At 43.0% G+C, this 15860-nt stretch overlaps 1 protein-coding gene across 1 annotated transcript in view; it reads right to left on the bottom strand.

Moving 5' to 3' along the window:
- CTNNBL1 (catenin beta like 1) overlaps positions 1-15860 on the bottom strand; it is a 106531-nt gene that overhangs the window by 47469 nt on the left and 43202 nt on the right. The window contains exons 7-10 of the mRNA XM_084646426.1: positions 15412-15503; positions 11656-11728; positions 11372-11430; positions 10041-10189 (exon numbers count right to left, since the gene is read on the bottom strand). Coding sequence (XP_084502552.1) covers positions 10041-10189; positions 11372-11430; positions 11656-11728; positions 15412-15503 — 373 coding nt within the window. The remainder of the gene's footprint in view (positions 1-10040; positions 10190-11371; positions 11431-11655; positions 11729-15411; positions 15504-15860) is intronic.

Raw genomic sequence — 15860 nt, 5'->3', positions numbered from 1 at the left:
TCAACACTGCCCTCATTATTGAAACAGTTACCTTGTGTGCATTGACTATTTCTTGTTTGCTCCGTCCTCTCATCAGCTACCCATCTTGCCACTGTCAGAACAAGAACTTCCTCTGCAGTTCCTGCCATATGGAATAGTGTTCCTGTATCACTCTGCTTTGATTCACCACGTCTTTTATTTTTAACTTTAACTATATTAACCCTGTGGAACATTTTAGCAGCCAATTAGTTAAGCAGAATAAAGATGAATCATACAGAGGCCCAGTACATAAGGGCTGAAAACGAATTTCAGTTCTGCTTTAAGAAGAACATTTGCCCAGTTTTTGTTGAATGTGTCACTTAAAAATACATTATCTGAAGACACTCAACACTGACTATGGTTTGCTATTTAATGGGAGAGTAGATGAAGGCTATGTGCAGTCCCTAAGGGAAGTGAGAAAACAAGTTCACACAAGGTGCAAGTTTCCTTTGCTGGTAGATATATAGTCTTAAATCTCAGCATAAGTAACCCAGACCTGTTTTCATTCCTTTGTTGTCCATGGGAATCTCTTGGGTCACTTTATCTGCTAAACTAACCATTTAGCTGAAGGACACCACACTGTCTGGCAGCTCTGGATATATGATCTCGCTAATGGAGCAGTTACACCAGTGATACAGACCTGCTAACGTGCTTGGAAGCAGGAGACAAAGAACGTAACCTACTCCTAGGAAATAACCAGGAGTCAAGCCACAGAACATTCCTACCTAGTTCTCCTCTCTCACACACCAGGTGATGAAACATCTATTAGAACTTGGGAGTTGTTAGAACTTGTTAGAGCTGTTAGAACTTCGGGGAGTGTAAGGGGGAAGCTACATACACTTAACATTCCTTAAATTCTTCAAACTTTAGCTAAAAAACACCCCCTGAAAAAGACAAAACAACAACAAAGGAATCAGCTGCAGGAGTAAAAAGAGAATGCAGTCAGAAGTCCAGCAACAGAGTGGGGGCACCCAGTTAACTGCACTCAATGCACTATGTATGATTACTTGCCCTATGGGCAGAGGGCGTACGTGTGTGTGCGGTGCAAGGAGCTCCTAGCCCTTAGAGACCGTGTTCATGCTTTGGAGACCAGGGAGGCTGAGCAGGAGGAGCTAAGGGAGATAGAGAGGTACACACATGAGACTTTCCGGGACACAGTAGAAATGTCCCACCCCCAGTCTGACAGCCTCTGTACTGTTGAGAAGGATGAAAGCCACAGGGAAGGAGAACATCCAACCGGAGCAGAGGGAAATGATCCAATAGTTGGGACCCTCCTTCCAGATGATGTTGTGGTATCCTCTCGCACTGAGGATACCACTCCGGGGGTAGGGAACTCCAGTTATTACGAAGAGACAGGTATTAGTAACGTGCGAGTCAATCATTAGAAACATAGATTGCTGGGTTTGCGATGACCAGGAGAACCACATGGTGACTAGCCTGCCTGGTGCAAAGGTTGTGGATCTCAAGACATCTAGATAGGCTTATGTGCAGTGCTGGGGAGGAGCCAGTGGTCGTGGTACATGTAAGTACCAATGACATATGCAAGGATAGGAGAGAGGCCCTGGAGGCCAAATTTAGGCTGCTAGGTAAGAGTCTGAAGTCCAGGATCTCCATGGTAGCATTCTCTGAAATGCTTCCAGTTCCATGCACAGGGACAGTGACACAGGCAGAACTGCAGGGTCTCAACGCGTGGATGAGATGATGCTGTAGGGAGGAGGGGTTTAGATTTATTAGGAACTGGAGAAACTTTTGGGATAGGGGGAGCCTATACAGGAAGGATGGGCTCCATCTAAACCAAAGTGGAACCAGATTGCTGGCACTAAAATTAAAAAGGTCATAGAGCAGTTTTTAAACTAATGGCTGGGGGAATGCCGGCAGGTGCAGAGGGGACAGACACATCCCTCAGGAGAGGATTTACTAATGGAGATTCTCTATTTCCTAGTGAGGAGGAGAGGACGGAAGATAAAATACAGGTAGGATCTGATGAGAAACAGTCAAAAGAAAAAAAAAGTCACATTCAGTTACATCATATAATGGCAGACAGCTAAAAAGTGATATGTTTTTAAAGGGCTTATATACAAATGGTAGAAGTCTAAACAATAAGATGGGTGAACTAGAGTGCCTCGTATTAAATGAGGCTATTGATATAATTGGCATCACAGAAACTTGATGGAATGAGGATAATCAATGGGACACAGTAATACCAGGGTACAAAATATATCAGAAGGACAGAACAGGTCGTGCTGGTGCGGGAGTGGCACTATATGTGAAAGAGAGCATAGAATCAAACGAAATAAAAATCTTAAATGAACCAAACTGTACCACAGAATCTCTATGGATAATAACTCCATGCCCTAAGAAGAAGAATATAGTGGGTAGGGATATATTACCGACCACCTGACCAGGATGGTGATAGTGATTGTGAAATGCTCAGGGAGATTACAGAGGCTATTAAAATAAAAAATTCAGTAATAATAATGGGGAATTTCAACTATCCCCATGTTGACTGGGTACATATCACCTCAGGACGGGATGCAGAGATAAAGCCTCTTAACACCTTAAATGACTGCTTCTTGGAGCAGCTAGTCCTGGAACCCACAAGGGGAGAGGCAATTCTTGATTTAGTCCTAAGTGGAGCACAGGATCAAATCCAAGAGGTGAATATAGCTGGACCGCTTGGTAATAGGGACTATAACTAAATGTAACATCCCCGTGGCGGGGAAAACACCACAGTGGCCCCACACTGCAGCATTTAATTTCAGAAAGGGGAACTAGACAAAAATGAGGAAGTTAGTTAAACAGAAATTAAAAGGTACAGTGCCAAAATTAAAATTTCTGCAAGCTGCATTGAAACTTTTTAAAGACACCACAATAGAGGTTCAACTTAAATGTACACCCCAAATTAAAAAACGTAAGTAAGAGAACCAAAAAAGAGCCACCATGGCTAAACAACGAAGTAAAAGAAGCACAAGAGGCAAAAAGGCATCCTTAAAAAGTAGAAGTTAAATCCTAGAGAGGAAAATAGAAAGGAGCATAAACTCTGGCAAATGAAGTGTAAAAATATAACTAAGAAGGCCAAAAGAGAATTTGATGGACAGCTAGCCAAAGACTCAAAAAGTAATAGCAAAAAATGTTTTAAGTACATCAGAAGCAGGAAGCGGCTAAACAACCAGTGGGGCCACTGAAGAAGCACTCAAGGAAGATAAGGCCATTGCAGAGAAACAAAAATGAATTCTTTGCATCGGTCTTCAACCTTGAGGATGTGAGGGAGATTCCCAAACCTGAGCCATTCTTTTTAGGTGACAAATCTGAGGAACTGTCCCAGATTGAGGTGTCATTAGAAGAGGTTTTGGAACAAACTGATAAACTAAACAGTAATAAATCACCAGGACCAGATGGTATTCACGCAAGAGTTCTGAAGGAACTCAAAGGTGAAACTGCAGAACTACTAACTGTCGTCTGTAACCTATCATTTAAATCAGCTTCTGTACCAAATTACTGGAGGATAGCTAATGTGACGACAATTTTTTAAAGGGCTCCAGAGTTGACCCCGGCAATTACAGGACAGTAAACGTGACTTCAGTACCGGGCAAACTGGTTGAAACTATAGTAAAGAACAAAATTGTCAGGCACATAGATGAACATAATTTGTTGGGGAAGAGTCAACATGGTTTTTGTAAAGAGAAATCATGCCTCACCAATCTACTAGAATTCTTTGTGGGGGTCAAAAAGCACGTGGACTAGGGGAATGCAGTGGATATAGTGAATTTAGATTTTTAGAAAGCCTTTGACAAGGTCCCTCACCAAAGGCTCTTAAGCAAAGTAAGCAGTCCTGGGATAAGAGGGAAGGTTATCTCATGGATTGGTAACTGGTTAAAAGATAGGAAACAAAGGGTAGGAATAAATGGTCAGTTTTCAGAATGGAGAGAGGTAAATAGTGGTGTCCCCCAGGGGTCTATACTGGGACCAGTCCTATTCAACATACTGGAATTATCTGGAAAAAGGAGTAAACAGTGAGGTGGCAAAATTTGCAGAAGATAATTAAGTCACAGGCAGACTGTAAAGAGCTACAAAAGGATCTCAGAACTGGGTGACTGGGCAACAAAATGGCAGATGAAATTCAACGTTTATGAATGTAAAGTAATGCACATTGGAAAACATAATCCCAACTATACATATAAAATGATAGGGTCTAACTTAGCTGTTGCCCCTCAAGAACAAGATCTTGGCGTCATTGTGGAGAGTTCTCTGAAAACATCCACTCAATGTGCAGTGGCAGTCAAAAAGGTGAACAGAATGTTGGGAATCATTAAGAAAGGGATAGATAATAAGACAGAAAAGATCATATTGCCTCCATGGTACGCCCACATCTTGAATACTGCATGCAGACGTGGTCGCCTCATCTCAAAAGAGATATTGGAATTGGAAAAGGTTCAGAAAAGGGCAACCAAAATGATTAGGGATATGGAACAGCTGCCATATGAGGAGAGATGAATAGGACTGGGACTTTTCAGCTTGGAAAAGAGACAACTAAGCAGGGATATGATAGAGGTCTATAAAATCATGACTTGTGTGGAGAAAGTAAATAAGGAAGTGTTATTTACTCCTTCTCATAACAGAAGAACTAGGGGCTACCAAATGAAATTAATAGGCAGCAGGTTTAAAACAAACAAAAGGAAGTATTTTTTCACACAACGCAGAGTTGACCTGTGGAACTCTGTGCCAGAGGATTTTGTAAAGGCCAAGACTATAACAGGGTTCAAAAAAGAACTAGATAAGTTCATGGAGGATAGGTCTATCAATGGCTATTAGCCAGGATGGTGCAGGGATGGTGTCCCTACAGGGAATGGATCACTTGATATTACCAGTTCTGTTCCTTCCCTCTGGGGCACCTGGCATTGGCCATTGTTGAAAGACAGGATACTGGGCTAGATGGACCTTTGGTCTGACCCGGTGTGACCATTCTTATGTTCCCTTCATCTTAATAAAAAGCAGAGACTGGGGGACAAGTGTTAATTCTGTCACTATAAATAAAGACAAAACCGCAAGTGCTTCTCCATGATCCTTTCAAGGAACTGAATGAAGTGTACAATATTTCACCCTGTGTGGGGTTGCTATATTTTCTCAGTTTTAGCAGACAGTTATGTCCTTTTTGCCAGCTCCTTCCTCTCGTTAGTGAAGGTTTGAAGACAACGGACTGGAATGTTTAGTTCTTTATTGGCAGTGCTGACATGCAGTTTCTGCAGTTACCATGTTAGATCACACACAATTCCTGCATTAGCAGCACTGTCTCACTGGTGAAAACTGCACAATTGTGAGATTTGTCAGCCTAGCTCATGGGAACTCCCAAGGATTAAGGATTACTGCGTAAATACTCACCGTCTGGTTAATTGGAGCCACAGCACACATTTCCTCACTCTTCCTTGATGGCAGCCACAAAACCGCAGCAGAGGTGCTCTCAGTAATACTTCCCCACACCTCACAGAGGTAGGTTTCAACGCTTAATTAGTATGTACAGTGCTTTGCAATCCTTGGATGGAAGGTGATCTGGAAGGGCAGACTTCTTATATCTTCTGCCACCCCCTTATCTGCGCAGGTGAATAGTCCTTCATCGTAGGAGTTGTGAGTGGTTACAAATGTCTGGGTCATTCAGATACCTTTTCTTTCCTTTCAGCTTCTTCTCCAAAATGGAGTCTTTTCCCTCTCCCAACACCTACCACCAACACTCACTACCAGACAGGCTAGTTAAAATCCATTTTACACAAAGCCATCACCTATAGTGTATTTCCAGGGCACTTAGCACTAATATTATCCATTCTCCTTTGGTCTCCTTTACAGTCAGAGACTGTAAACAAATTGGTAGCTAGCTTTATGGGTTCTAAGTGTGCTAAGACACACTTGGGCTCAGCACCACAGCCTTGCAATTCCGAAGACCTAAGTTAAGTAGTCAAATGATACACACATAGTTGTGTGTCGTAGATACGGGAGGTTTGTCCACAGCCCCAGATCCAAACAATGATAAGCAGCAATGCTCCGCATATCTGCTCAAGAGAGGTCCAGCAGAGGAAACTTCAGAATAGCAAGTAGGCACTAGGACCCCGATCCAGAGCATGAACAGCTTTAAGCAGGCGTGTAGTAAGTTCCATGGACTTCAAGCGCTTCAAGTGCTTGGCTGGATGAAGACCCTGGCCATGCTCAGATGTGTTCTGCTATTTTTGCACTGTCATGAACACTAAACTAACAAAAAAAAAAACTAGGGCTGTAAATTGCAGTTAACTCACGCAATTAACTCAAAAAAATTAATCGCGGTTTACTCGCACTGTTAAACAATAGAATACCAATTGAAATTTGTTAAATATTTTGGATGTTTTTCTACATTTTTAAATATATTGATTTCAATTACAACACAGTATACAAAGTTGACAGCGCTAACTTTATATTATTTTATTACAAATATTTGCACTGTAAAAAATGATAAACAAGAAATAGTATTTTTCAATTCACCTCATACAAGTACTGTAGTGCATTCTCTTTGTTGTGAAAGTGCAACTTACAAATGTAGATTTTTTTGTGTTACATAACTGAACTCAAAAACAAACAATGTAAAACTTTAGAGTCTACAAGTCCACTCAGTCCTACTTGTTGTTCAACCACGCTAAGAGACAAAAGTCTTTTTACATTTACAGGAGATAATGCTGCCCACTTCTTATTTACAATGTCACCAGAAAGTGAGAACAGGCATTCGCATGGCACTTTTGTAGCTGGCATTTCGAGGTATTTATGTGCCAGATATGCTAAACATTCATGTGACCCTTCATGCTTCGGCCACCATTCCAGAAGACATGCTTCTATGCTGATGATGCTTGTTAAAAAAATAATGCGTTAATTAAATTAGTGACTGAACTCCTTGGGGGAGAACTGTAGGTCTCCTGCTCTGTTTTACCCACATTCTGCCATATATTTCATGTTATAGTTGTCTCAGATGATGACCCAGCACATATTGTTCGTTTTAAGAACACTTTCACAGTAGATTTGACAAAACGCAAAGAAGGTACCCATGTGAGATTTCTAAAAATAGCTACAGCACTCGACTCAAGGTTTAAGAATCTGAAGTGCCTTCAAAAAACTGACAGGGACGAGGTGTGGAGCATGCTTCCAAAAGTCTTAAAAGAGCAATACTCTGATGTGGAAACTACAGAACCCAAACCACCAAAAAAGAAAATCAACCTTCTGCTGGTGGCATCTGACTCAGATGATGAACACGAACATGCGTCGGTCCACACTGCTTTGGATTGCTATCAAGCAGAACCCATCATCAGCATGGACGCATGTCCTCTGGAATGGCAGTAGAAACATCAAGGGACATATGAATCTTTAGCGCATCTGGCACGTAAATATCTTGCAAAGCCTGCTACAAAAGTGCCATGCGAACACCTGTTCTCACTTTCAGGTGACGTAAACAAGAAGAGGACAGCATTATCTCCTGCAAATGTAAACAAACTTGTTTGTCTGAGTAATTGGCTGAACAAGAAGTAGGATTGAGTGGACTTGTAGGCTCTAAAGTTTTACATTGATTTGTTTTTAAATGCAGTTTGTTTTTTTACATGATTCTGTGTTTGTAAGTTCAACTTTCATGATAAAGAGATTGCATTACAGTACTTATATTAGGTGAATTGAAAAATACTATTTCTTTCGGTTTTTAGTGAAAATATTTGTAATCAAAAAGAAATATAAAGTGAGCACTGTACACTTTGTATTGGGTGTTGTAACTGAAATCAATATATTTGGAAATGTAGGAAACATCCAACAATATTTAAATAAATGGTATATTATTGTTTAATCGCACAATTAATCGCGATTAATTTTTTTAATTGCTTGACAGCCCTAAAAAACATACCAAAAAGGTGTTAAGAAACACGCATTAGAATTGAGAATCATAGAACATGTCCACAGCACAGAAAGAGTGAACTGAGTATGTTCAAGTTCTTTTATATCCTTTAAGAGAGAAGTAATTATTTTAGAGTTAGTGAGAGGGTCGGACTCCCAGCCCATAGAAAGTTAAACAAAGCAAAGGTAGCAGCAATAAAAGCTCCCACTCGGTGCCCTTAACCTTGACCTGCAGGAACCACTTTTAGTGAATGGTGAGTAGTTCGCTCTACAGGCCCAGCCAGTCACTGCTCCCTCTGAAATGTGCAACAAGGAGACAAATCGATGCCACGTGTGATGGTGGTTTGGGGATGTGAGCATCTGTCTAGAAGGAATCAGGCAGAACACCAGCTCCTGTTGCCAGGTCAAACAGCCAGACGACAATGATTTCTGATTGCTGTTGACCTGTACTGGATTTGAATAGTTCAAGGCTCTACCTCAAGGGCAATCCAGTCCCCGTTATCATTGACTAACATGTGCAGATCCAGAGCTCAAGATTTGATAAGTCCTACTTTTCCCCTTTCACCACTCTACCCTGCTCCACTTCGGATAAGGAGCCATATTTCCAAAACTGCAACTCCTTTCAGAGGCTGCAGCAACACCACAGATGTTGCTGGCAGTTTAATTGTGCTTTGTCCTTCATTGCTCTTTTATGGCCACTAAAAAAAAGAAAAGTGTCAAGGGAAAAAATTTCCCCTTGTCATAGCTTTCCAGCTGGGATCCTGGCGAAGGGGATGGTAAACATCACAGTCCAAAAAAGGGAAAAAAAGCCATTAAAAATCCAAATGGTAATTCCCACCCATATGGCACAAGTACTCCATATATTTAGTTCTGCAAGACTAGCCTAGCCACTTAGTATTAGAAACAACCTAGAGGCAGGGGGAAGCTTCCCCCTTGTCGTTCGCTTTGGAGTTTTTCTTTAATTAGCCTTAAGAAAACACAGCATTCCTATCTGAACAATCCACGTTTCTGGTTATTTATTCAGTTCCCCACTGCTGCACATTACCCAGCCATACACTGCAGGAATACATCATTTCTCATTGGCATTTGCTAGCAGCCTCCACAGGCAGCTCACCGCACCAGGGGGAACTGGACAGACAGCCTCCTCAACATGCAATTGCAAGGGTTGGGCAGAGCCCAGGTCAAGTTGGAGGAGATACACTTCACCAGCAAAGAGGTGGGGAGGAGGCCTGGAGAGTTATGGTGTGACACAAAACGTACATGGATAGGAAATGCACATTTATATCCATTTCCCAAAAGCAGTTTCACCTCAGTTTTCACAAAAAAAACCCACCTACCAACGTGGTCAATCAATGTTGCGAGGATAACATCTGGATACAAAGAAAAACACTCTGTTCAGAGGCCCCCACAACCTGTAGTCTGTCTTTGTAGGAGTCCAAATTCTCAGTGGGTTAGTGGGCTGACCTATAGTGTCCTTTCACCTGGTTGTCTGTCCAGGACAGAATTATATTTGCATCTTCCAGCAGCTACTTTATCTCAATAATGCCTCACTAGGGGAAGTTTCACCAATAAATAAGTAAATAAATAAATAAAAATCACTTTTTGTGCACAAAATTCAGAACTGGGATTGTTACACAGACCTATCAGGGATGTGAGATGGATGGAGCATTATATCAGTGAGATATTCAGCTGCGAGAGAGGGACTGGATGGAGACACAAGCACAAAGTTAAGAATCTCTGGCTATATCAAAGGGGAGTATTGTGTTGGGACAAAGGGGTATCACCCAAAAAGGAATGTGTCCTCCAGATTAGTACCTGGATTAATTACAGGTGCATTTAGCGAAAAGCTGGCAGGGATACACCACCCAATTTGTTTCACTAGCAGTTGTTCTTGTTGGCACCGCTGGACGTTTTTCCAACTCCTCTTGTGGCAGAGAGGTTGCCGGTGAATAGTAGTAGAGTGTGTGGTTTTTCTTTTTGGCTTTTTTAGGAAGAGGATTTATAGATCTGAGAAGATCCAAGTAAAACAGAAGGAAAAGAGAAAAGGCAGAACATGAGGACAGAGATGTCTGGACACACGTGCATGTGTTGTTGGGGTTAAGTATGAATGAGGTCAAGAAGTCAGATACTTGTACCTGAGCATGAGGTTCATCAGCTGTAGCCCCTCCCCTTTCAGGAAGCGATCACGGTTGGAGCTCAGCATTAGACAGGAACAGAGAGAGTCAAACAGGTTCTCCATCATTTCCTGCTCCTCGGCCGTGCTTGGATTGTGTCGTTTAAACACCTGCATGCCAAAGGGGACAAAAAAATGTAAGCCCTTACTTGGTTGCATATGGACACTGACATCAAACGCAAATTAACATTTTGCACGGCAAAACTTCAGAGTTTAACTTGTAAATTACAATTTTGCATAAGCCTGCAACTGTAATGGTAGCAACCACCCCCTCGGTGTATTACCCCTCATATCTCTGCTCCTTTCTCACCCCATGTGGCGTGGCTGACTGTTATTGCCACGTCCCAAATGGCTGCTAACAAATGGGATTAGATCGAAAGCACAACAGGAGGAAGTGCTGGAAAAACGGGAACAGGTTGGTTACCTAACCTACAGCACAATGAGGTTACAGCTGATTACCAGAGGCATAACTACTGCTGACTGTGTACTCAGATGACCTCCTCTTTGTGCTTGTTTGTGTGTACTAAAGAAATCTATGATCACTTGAAATAGTCACCCTACCACCACCCCACTAGCACCCCTTGATAGTCACTTATGCCATTCCTGACCTCCTCCCAACCAATCATTAGTTTTTCCTATGATTTTTTTCTTCTGCACCCCAAAGACAGGGCCTCCCCTGTTGTCACTAGTCTTTATGCCTTGTTTTTTGCTTAGTTTCTTCCTCAAACCTTCCCTGTATGCAAGCCTCACATGACTACAATACAGCTGAACAGTCCTGGATAGTGAACACCAGAAGCAGTTGCTGAGTGAAGCAAATATAAGCCTGCACAGCAGCACCCTAGACCTTACCCACGCATCTCACCATCACTTCAGCAAACAAGAAGTCATTAAGGATACAAACCTGAACAAACCCCCTTAAATGGTAAACAGGCAATGCGGTCTAGTGCATGGAGCAGAGGACGCCAGGAGCACCCGAGTTCTAATCCTCGCTTTATCTTCAAGTCTTTATGTGGCTTTAAGTAAACCATTAACTTCTTTCATGCCTCAGTACTCACATCTCTAAAATGGGGACAACCCCCACCTGTCTTAGAGGGTGAGCTCCCGGTGGAAGTTTCTAAAGTACTATGAAAGTGCTGAAGAGCGAGCATTATAATGCTACAATGTATACAAGATGCCAAGACAGAGCAATACCTAGCATCTCTTCCACTCCGGTTACTCTTTTTGCTCACCACTCTTTTCAACCCCAATCAGTGAGTCTCTCAATGGCAGACCAGAAGCATATGAATTACTCACAGATAACTGCTGAAGCAGCACATCGATCCCATCCAGCTCCCCAAGCAATTCCCTGTTGTCTAGAGGAGAAAAAAAGAGAGGAAAAAATGAAGCTAACTGTCAGATTTTACAGCCGTCTAACACTGATACATCAGCAAACAAAATCAATACAGCTTGACAGAGTACAAAAGCTGCAGAGAGACAGAGAAAGCAAGGGGAAGCCAGAGGCAGAAGAGTGCTGTCATGATCTGAAACAAGCCTGGATCCTATCCTAACAGAATATCAATAGCAGGGCTGCATCTCACCATCATTATTCTGGAGCAGAATGGCCAGCACCTCACTGCAGTACAGCTTATTGGCATCAAAAGGCATCTTTGCCTGTTGGAAAAAACAAGGATGAGAAACCCATCAGGGGCATTGCTCTGGGTGTTTATTTTGATTTAGAGAATGTGCTAAGCAGATCACTCAACACATGAGCAACGATTAAAACTAAACACAAACAGCAATAATCTTACAATCTGACTCAGTGCCAAGAAAAAAAATTAATTCTTCTCACTGATTTAAAAAAAAAAAAAATCAGATCAACTCTGATCCTTGCCGATATCTTCAGAGGCAAAAGCTTGCGTAATCAAGTATGCCTAGCAAAGTCTACAAACCGCGAAGCTGAACATGGCCTGCCCCTGGTTGCTTATGGGGAGAAATGTGTTAGGATTTTCCATACACACCTACAGAAATAAAGATTATACGTAGGTATGTGTGCACGTATCCTCACCCCATTGTGAACAACGTACACCCACCTCACCAGAAACTAAATTAGGGTCAAATGAATCACAGTAAAGCTACCCAGTGGCAAACACTGACCTCATACACCCTGACAAGGGCCTGAGATGCATCAAGCAGGGCAGCAGGCAAGACACTTGCACTGCCATGGTCCAGACTGTATCGGGGCTCTGGGTCTCAATCCCACATCTTGCAGTAACACTCCAGTCACTCGGACATGATGAAAGCGAACAGGCTAGAACTCTTTCTTGGAAGAAAGGCAAGACCCTTGGACTGGGATCATGAATCATGCTTAACTCCCCAGTTTTACCTACCAGGCAGTTTCATTTGAGGGAACAGTTACAGACTGGACAGTAGCAGTTCAGAAGCACTAATGTGGGTCAGTTCACCAAAGGCATTTACAAAACAGGCAGCCTCCTTTAGGGCTTTTACTTTCCACTGTCTGGCCATTAATCTTCCCTTGTACACAGAGAAAAAAGTAGTAACACAAAAAGGGTTAGGTTTAAAATAGTGTTTGCACCAGCCACTCTCTGCCTGCCATACACAGCTACCTGCAGCTTCACTAAGGGAGCAGTCACTACGCAAGGTGTCCTCTGGACCAGTCAACTCAGTCCGTTGCCACATTAGAAAGAACAAGAGAGATTAATATCAAATGACACTAATGGAAACTAGAATGCACCAAGGAGTTTCAATGTACTGTTTACACTAAGCCTTTTCCCCAGAAAGATCCCAAACCGCTCTACAGACTGCAGTTCTCAGTACCAATCTGCCAGCTCTGGAGATGGAGCATGGCAGCCATTCTGGGCCATCTGTAACAGTAACCAATGAAACCGGTGCATTCCAACTCCCTGTTGAGACAGGCACTGTGAAATAACAGTCTGTCTCTTACCCACACTCCTGGGTGAGACACACAGTGTACACTAGCAACACAATACAATTTTTATGAGCAAGTAAAACATAGCTTCTCCTCTTGAGGGCGTTTTGATGGACAGAATGCAATTAACCAAGTTAGAATACAGTCAGAAAACCAGAGCTCACACATCTTTACTCTTGTGAAAGAGCCAGGTCTCTTTAGTGACCTTTGGCCAGAGCTTTTGTTCTACGTCCCGTCCTGAGGATGGGACCTCCAGCAGCACAGAGCCCTTACCACATGTTGAGGCACTGGCTTAATACTCTTCTCCTGGAACCGGCACTATCTACTAACTCACCAAAGCCACTTCTTGGGAAAAACAGGCTTGCAGGTGTTGACTGGACAAAGACTTCTTATGCTTATCCCAGCCCAAGATGTGGTCCTGGATCAGCACATCTGTTTGCATGCAAAGGGATAACGTATTTGGCTCAAAAGAAGCCTGAATGTGTTCAGGGAATAAATCAGCAACACGCTCTCGAGGACTGCGATGCAACTTAACAGACTGAGGGCTCACTCACTGACAACAAAAAAAGAGAACCAAACGCCCACACAAAGCAAGGAAGGTATTTCCCATCCAATGCTGAAGCAATGGGAGGGGGCAGGCGCGTGTCTGCGGTGGCAGAAACGTTCAAATCAGCCAAGTACTGCCAAAAGCAAAGGTCACTGAATAAAATTTCATTAGTGTGAACCTTCCCACAATGACAGCTGTAAGCAAGAGTGAACACTGCCTGACCACATTGCACTCACACCCTGCAGAAATTAAAACAGGTCAGAATGAAGACAATGCCTGCCTTCAGCACCAGGCTTTCCAGGCTGTCATCGTTCACGTTTGGCTGCACTAACCAGGGGAATCCAAGTGCTGATTATTTTGCTTTCCTAAGTTTCTAAGTCTTTCAGCTGTCAGAGTAATTACATAGTAGAGAGTAGGTCTGCATTTAGTACATACTTGCCTGGAATACAATTAGCTTTACTTTTTTTTGTTTTTAGCCAAACGAAACATAATTATGTTACCACCTGCAGTCAGAAATTATAGGTTACTCCTGCTAACAGCTACGTAAGGGACAGAGGAACATCTGCGCACTTATGCAATTGGTGGAATATATTTTGTGGTTCAGTTACCTTTTGACTACTAAGGTGTTCTGTGCGGCGGGGCGGGGGAGTTCTCCACTGCTGGAGGTGCTATCTTTTGAATGAGACAAAGGCCACTTGACCACTAGCATGCCCTCAGCGCATGAACAGGGCTGTTAGCTCACTGGCTGCAACAGCACCCCCACAAGCCCCTTCTGAAGGGAGACTCACCTGCTATTTCATACGGGATGTTTGCATGCGCTCTCCATTGTTTTCAATAGACTCTTCAAGGTTAACATCATCTCAGCATTTTCCTTGTGGGCATCCAAGCACTGAATCCTTCTGAAACTTACCCCAGCCCAAGGTGGGTCTTGGGCAAACACTCCTTTGCATGCAAAGGATTAAGTACTTGGCTCTTCCTTTGAGGTATTTATTTCCCCTTCCTACCCCGTACTGGTTTTTCTGCAGAAGCAGCTAACAAGGCTGCCTTTTCTTTAATTGTCCACCAGCATTACCAGGAGGAACACACATGACTCAGAAGACAAAAAGTGCTTGCTAGTGCGTAACAGCAGTGGAGAACGTTAACATGTGGTACCAGTGGTCTGGGTTTATTTCTTGGCAACAGTGTAATCAAAACAAAAAACAGATCCTTCTTATTCAGAGAACATTCCCCACCACATCCTAATAGTTACACAGAAGGGAGTTTGGAGCCTTAACAAGTTAAAATTACTAACATAGGCCCCGATCCCTGCAATTGCAGACATCAGGGTGACTACTACACCCACGCAGAGTCCTGGTCGTATCAATGGGGCTTCTTGCAGGCACAAGGGTTGATCTACATGGGCTCTTGTTGCAGGATCAGGGCCATATTTACCAAACAGAACACATGAGAAAAACAAAAAAGCAAAGTCTCAGAAAACACAAATTATTACAGAAACTCTACCAGCCTGAGACTCAAATTGGAACACTTCCCCACAGACTCCCTAAGCCCCATCCACAGGTGCTAGCATACAAAAGCATGTTCTTCCAATTTTTGGTGCTCCACAAAAAATTCAAGAGGCACATTTTCCAGCCTGGAAGAGGGAAGGCTTGAAATCTATTGCATTCACAGGTGTTGGGAGTGGAAGGGAAGGAGAAATGTAAGGAATTGTGAAATCTGCATTAAATGGGAGAGTCAATACTACTAGCCCTGGGCTTTTGGTATTTATGCCAGACATCACCTGAAATGCAGCAGATTCCAGGTCACTGGCTTGTTGCTTATTATTCTGATACCTCTTGAAGGATGAAAGAGGAATAAACTCACCTTCAGTCTCTTGAGCAACCACTGCATGAGGCCCTGCTGCGCAGCTTCCGTACACATCTCTGGCCGGAACTCTGCCATGTTCTCAACGATCGCTGACAAGAAAGACACAGATCGCAGCCTGAGCCCATTTCCTTTCTATTTGTGCTCCAGTCCTCTCCCAAACAGAGGCACCTCCCCCATCTCCACACTGCTCTGTCAGTTTTAATGTCCTTCCAAGGGTTGCAGTTCTTGTTTCAAAGTTAGAGGTCTTATTTAAGCTACACTAGGTATAGGGCACTGTCTCCATTTTCTCATTTCCACGGTGATCCATCTTCAGACCATATGTTACCAGCTCCTGCAGGGGGAGCCTGAAGAAGCTGTGAACTACCTTTCCCTCATCCCTAGCCAGAGTTCCTGCACCATCCCATGTAGCAATTCCTGCAGGGAAAGGCTGAATTACAAAGATTAGT

Source organism: Lepidochelys olivacea, assembly GCF_965140295.1.
Source record: "Lepidochelys olivacea isolate rLepOli2 genome assembly, chromosome: 13".
Classification (NCBI taxonomy): domain Eukaryota; kingdom Metazoa; phylum Chordata; order Testudines; family Cheloniidae; genus Lepidochelys; species Lepidochelys olivacea.
The sequence above is the reverse complement of the archived record's forward strand: the minus strand, read 5'-3'. Positions and strand labels throughout refer to the sequence as shown.